The sequence below is a fragment of the Neocloeon triangulifer genome, unplaced genomic scaffold (assembly GCF_031216515.1).
Source record: "Neocloeon triangulifer isolate White Clay Creek 2 clone unplaced genomic scaffold, ASM3121651v1 ptg000011l, whole genome shotgun sequence".
Taxonomy (NCBI): Eukaryota; Metazoa; Arthropoda; class Insecta; order Ephemeroptera; family Baetidae; genus Neocloeon; species Neocloeon triangulifer.
In genome coordinates, this window is record NW_026775553.1 from 3,367,481 (window position 1) to 3,373,511 (window position 6,031).

General features: G+C 35.5%; 1 protein-coding gene across 2 annotated transcripts; it reads left to right on the forward strand.

The window, feature by feature from the left end:
* Positions 1 to 308: 308 nt before the first annotated feature.
* On the forward strand, positions 309 to 4,208 carry LOC132196081 (ornithine aminotransferase, mitochondrial). 2 transcript variants are annotated; one of them, XM_059618483.1, is made up of 8 exons: positions 309 to 461; positions 1,405 to 1,502; positions 2,053 to 2,173; positions 2,355 to 2,505; positions 2,564 to 2,861; positions 2,993 to 3,244; positions 3,643 to 3,898; positions 3,955 to 4,208. In XM_059618483.1, exons 1-8 carry the CDS (start codon positions 344 to 346, stop codon positions 4,119 to 4,121), a joined length of 1,461 nt encoding a protein of 486 aa, XP_059474466.1. In that variant the 5' UTR covers positions 309 to 343; the 3' UTR covers positions 4,122 to 4,208. The 2 variants fall into 2 exon arrangements, with proteins under 2 accessions (XP_059474466.1, XP_059474467.1); XM_059618484.1 differs by lacking the exon at positions 309 to 461 and adding an exon at positions 960 to 1,195.
* The last annotated feature ends 1,823 nt before the right edge of the window (positions 4,209 to 6,031 follow it).

Consider the following 6,031-nt stretch of genomic DNA (forward strand, 5'->3'; position numbering starts at 1 on the left):
AAAGGTTATCTTTCCGGACACACATTATTTTATTTGACAGCGTCATCGAAATAGGAAATTCTGACTGACGTCACGGACAATCAGACCACAATTCGACATAACCGCAGCAAATGCGCATTACACACATGAGACATTCTTCCTCCAACGAAAATCCATCTCTTAAAATAACATGAACAATTAAATTCGGCTGATAATGATGTGGCGTCAATTAATTACAAAGAAAATAGGTCTCGGTTGAATTATAGATGAAAATAAGTTGGCACTAATATATGCAAGCAGGAGGAAAATATGTTTGCTTGGCTGAAAGGCTAATTGGTAATGCCCACTAAAAGCTGTCGCCGCGATGCATATAAACGCGTGTTGGAGGGGGTCTCGCGGCACAACACGCACTTTGGGCTTCCGAAATCATTATTCAACTCAACAGTCGTACGAGCAGAGGCGCCGGATTAACACCACTTTCCGTGAGTAACGAAATTTCTGTCTTAAAATTGAGAATCATTAATATTTTATTTTTAAATTTTTTTCAATTCAAACGCAATCATTGTTCCTTTTATACCAAAAAAAACATTTAAGTACCATTTCTTGCGCTGGTTTAAATTTAACAAATTTAAGTTAATTGTCATTTTTTTTCAAATTCAGTTTCAATTAATGAATAATAATTTAAAATTTATGCATTATAATCTCAATTCTCAATTACCATATTTATTAAACCCTAAATTAATTAGTATTTTTAACATTTTTAATTAACAAATCTTGTAAAATTATTTTTAAGATTGCAGCAGTAAAATTGATGAAGTTTTTTTTTCTGGAACAATTTTTTTTTATTGAATTGATCCTGATGATTGTGCAAGGTCGAAAAAAGTTTTCATGCGCAGCAACAAGAATTATTTGAGAGAGGACGACCAACATCTCCTTGCGCGGGTTCTCTTCTTTTGCTAGTTACACAAGTCGCGCGGCACAAGGTCGCAAGATTAATTTAAAATTTTTATGGGCGACAATCAACAAAGCATTCTTCTTTTCATTGTGCACATTTCCAAAGCAGCTTCTATTATTTTTAATATTTCGGCGCCTTATTTGTGTTTTTTTGCTCGGAGCTTCATTATATTTAAAAATTTAATTTCATAAAAATGAAATGGATTCGCGCTGCATCTCGATTATACTGACTGGATTACAGCGATAAGAATTTGCCCTTGAGGTTGTCAACATCGTAAAAATTTCCGCTTGAACAATTATTTATTTCGCTTGCAAAAATTTTATAAAAATGGTTTTTCTTTCTTCATAATAATTTTAAAGCAATTAAATAATTATTAAAAGCTTCAGAAGTATTAAAAGTGGTAAAATTTATTAAAATAATGAGGGTTTAATATTTTTTTTTAAATATTATATTTAACCCATATGTTTCAGACAAAATGAAGAACATTTTGGCTCGCGTGGCTCTCAGGAGCATGGTGCTCAAAACAAACTACAGTGCCAGGATGTCGCACACCGCTGCCAATGCACAGGTTGGTCTTTATCAAACTTTGTATTAATATTATTATTTAATATTTTTGCCCTGATGATGGTTTATCTTCTCAGTTTTTGATAATTTAAATACATCTTTAATGTCCTCATCTTTTTAAATCTTTAAAAATTCTTAAACTAAGCGTTTTTTTTTTTATCTAAACGTTCCGAGCTCCACTGCATAGGTGGCAACAGGCGCCAAAGAGTTTTTCGCTGAGGCTCTTTTTCTATTTTAGATCAGACATCATAGGATTGAGGTAGGTCTTAATAGAGTATCTGGCAAGGAGCCTCGCACAGCTCCGATACGATTGTAAATGCGTGAAATTCGCTTTGAAAGTGGCAGACAGACACACCGACCACATCCACGTCGAACAGTGCAATTATCCATTATAAGGAAAGCGCGCCGCGTGCAGTTTCTCTCAAATACAAAGCGCGTGTCGCGCGACTAACAGACGGAAATCGATATCGCAGTCAAATTTAGCTAGTTTCGCCCGAGAAGTTTGCCGCAGAGTTTACTAACTAGGTTTATTAAACTCCTACCTTTTGTCGCAGAAGACGCAGGCAAAGATGCAGGCGAAGAAGCAGCTGACCTCGGACGAGGTCATGCACCGCGAGGAGCAATACAGTGCCCACAACTACCATCCGCTGCCAGTGGCCATCTGCAGAGCAAAAGGTACACAAATTTAATCATAATTTCAACCCAATAAAGGCCCTTCTAACTAAATTTTTGAAATTTATAAGCAAACACAAAGTTTCATGAGCAATTTATTAAAAATAAAAACAAAAGTTAAAAAAGGATTCAAACAAAAAAATAAAATAATTTGCGAAATTTTCTATTAAAATAAAAATTGCAGGTGTCCACATGTGGGACGTGGAGGGTCGCGAGTACTTGGATTTCCTGAGCGCCTACTCGGCAGTCAATCAAGGTCACTGCCACCCCCGTATTTTGGCCGCCCTGCAGGAGCAGGCGGCCAAGCTCACCCTCACCTCCAGAGCCTTCTTCAGGTATGAAACTTTTTTGTTTTCCTATGTTTATATTTTTCTTTTTGATAAAATCAAATAGTGACATGCTGGGCGAGTACGCTGAAATGGCGACAAGCCTGTTCGGATACCAGAAGCTGCTGCCGATGAACACCGGGGTGGAGGGTGGAGAGACGGCGTGCAAGTTGGCCAGGAAGTGGGCCTACACCAAGAAGGGAATCCCTGAGAACCAGGCCACCATCATTGTCGCCGAGGGAAACTTCTGGGGCCGCACCCTTGCTGCCATTTCCTCGTCCACCGACCCCTCCAGCTACAAGGGATTCGGACCATTCATGCCCGGCTTTAAACTGGTGCCCTACGATGACCTCAAATCCCTTGAGGTGAGAAAATCAAATTAGAACCAAATGATTATTTATTTATTCTAAATATTGAAATTTATTTCACTAGTTAAAATTGTTACTTTAGGGAAGTTTTTTGTATGGAAATATTAGAGAATTTGAAAAATTGACAGGAGGCGCTGAAAGACCCGAACGTGTGCGCCTTCATGGTGGAGCCGATCCAGGGTGAGGCGGGCGTCGTCGTGCCCCAGGACGGCTACCTGAAGGGCGTGCGCGAGTTGTGCACCAAATACAACGTCCTGTGGATCGCCGACGAGGTGCAAACCGGTCTGGCAAGGACCGGTCGCCGCCTCGCCGTCGACCACGAGGGTGTCCGACCGGACATTCTGATTCTTGGCAAAGCCCTCAGTGGTGGATTCCTGCCCGTGAGTTTTAATTAAATATTTCTAGTTAATTTAAGTACCATTTTTCAAAATGAGTATAAATTTAAAAAAAAAAACATCTTTTCAATCATGGGTCTATTTTAAAAAAATAAATGCTTTAAAATATTATTTCCTCTAAATTAAATGTAAAAATAATTTTCATCTTAATAATTTTGACAGGGGAGTTCACATTAAAAAATATTAATTACAATTAATGCTTTGTCAAAATTATTTTAATAGTTTTATAATTTAGCAGAATAAATTTAAAACAAATTTTTTAATTTTTTAATTAAAATAAAAGCGTAGTAAATCATAAGAAGATGAAAAAATGAATAGATCTAGAAAATAGATTAAACCACACAGTCAAAAATTATCTTCAAAATTTATAATCAATGATTTAGGCAAGTGCTGTTCTGGCTGACGACGAAGTTATGCTGTGCATTCAACCTGGAGAGCACGGCTCGACCTACGGCGGAAACGCTTTGGCCTGCAGAGTGGCCATGGAGGCCCTGCATGTGCTCGAAGATGAGAAACTGGCCGAGAACGCGAACCGCCTGGGAGAAATCTTCAGGAGCGAACTGAGGAAGCAGCTGCCCTCCGACCTGGTCAGCACCGTCAGGGGCAAGGGCCTGCTCAACGCCATCGTTATGAACCCAGGTAATAATTTGATGAAAAAATTAATTTGTAAATGAAATGAATTGATTTAAAACAAGAAATCGATGCCTGGGAAGTTTGTCTGCGCATGAAAGAAATGGGACTTTTGGCGAAACCGACTCACGGCCACATTATTCGACTGGCACCACCCTTGGTCATCAACGAAGCGCAAATCATGCAGAGCATTGAAATCATCACCAAGGCTGTCCTCGCTTTCAGAAAATAATGGTATTTTATCCCCCTACATATATCGGCAATCAAAATTGGTTAAAATTTTAATGTCAAAAATCTAAATAAATATTTTTACTAAAAATTTCATTGAATTATCATTTTAACACAAAACAATTATGGAATATTATCATATAACTTAACAGGTATAAAAAATTTTAGAAATTTATAAAGCATTTATATTGTTCAAAATTAATCAACATCAAAATTAATATCACTTTTCCTCAATTTACAAAATGAAAGAAAATATTTAATGGTTGCATAGATTTACAAAAAATTGAAAAAAAAACTCATTATTCTAATATGAAGCAAAAATGTTTTGGTACCAAATCTATGAGAATGCATAGCAAATATGTTGCTCAAAAATAAATTATTAAAACCGCATAGAAATTATAAATTAAAAAGAAAAAAAATAATTGAAATTTTTGTAAACATTATTATATACTTGCCAAAAAAATATAGAACTGATCGGAACTGATTATACAAATACGAATCACATCATATCATAATGTTATTTGATAATATAATGTAATTTACGTAATTAATCATATATAAAGCGATCGAATTGTTCAACAGATTATTTAGATAGAGTATTTATTGAACACAACTAGGTGTACAACGGGTGTCTAAAGCTAATTTGTCTTCCTAAAATTAATTTTACAATTAAGCTTGTTTCGATAATTATTACAAAGTACAAAATTAGTTAATTTTGATTTTTGCAGCCTCTCTTAGGCTTAGTTTACGTTCATTACATTCAAGAATATGATATTGTGAACATTTCTTACCGCAGTGCTTGCATTCACAATCTATTGTCGCTTGAGAATGAAAATGTTTATTCTTACAAAATAAATAGTGGTACCCGTGACAGGCAAATCTCGTAAACACTTGGCGATCACTGAACATTGCACATTGCCAATTTTTATTCTTCATAGTTTCTGTCTCGTAGAACTCATCACATATCTCAAGTTTGTTTAAATATTTAGACATACAAAATTTCTGGAATGCTTCAGTTTCAGTTAGAGAATATTTTACCTGTAAGTCCGATACAAAGAGATCAGTGTCAACTAATTCATACACAAATCTAGATCTAATATACTTGGACAGTCCTAAAACTCTTTTTAAATATCTTGTTTTGACTTTTTCAAGATTTTCAAAATCAGTCTTTGTTAGGAAAGGCCATATTTCTTCAATGCCGTAGGACGCAATTGGGGAAATTTTTAGATCAAATAGCTTGTGTGCTGTTTCAATGGATAATTGTTTTAGTTCTCGTATATTATAAGTGGCCAGCAATGCAGCTCTTGTTCTTTTTTCAATGTGCTTTCCAAAAGAGATTCCTGATGGTTGAAAAGTAACTCCTAAATATGTAAACTCAGCAACTCTCTCTATTTCAATTCCACCTAAATCTAGGCGGTCACTTAATGCATATTTTCCTAGACCCTTATTTCTGAATTTCATGAATTTGCACTTTTCCAAGTTAAGTTTCAAACTGCGTTTTAACAAAAATTCTTTCATTCTGGCTAAAGCAATTTTCAAGTCACTTAATTTTTCTGAGGTTAAAACAATATCATCTGCATAATAAATGGCTTTCACGTTTGGCAAATCTCGTAGAATATTATTTATATCAGCTAAAGAGTAATTGAACAGAAATGGGGACGTGCATCCCCCCTGTCTTACCCCATTTGATTGTGTAATAAGTTTTGATACTGTTACTCCATCTACTAATCTCAAGAAATTTAAGTCTAAGTTGTGAGCTAAATAATTTAACTCCGTGAACGTTAGCTTCTTGCTTTCTATTAACTTCTTAAAAATAAACGCCCTATCTATTGAGTCAAAAGCTTTACTTACATCCAAAAATAAGGCATATAAGGGTGATTTCTTCTTATAAACTGTCTCTTGAATGTTATTAAC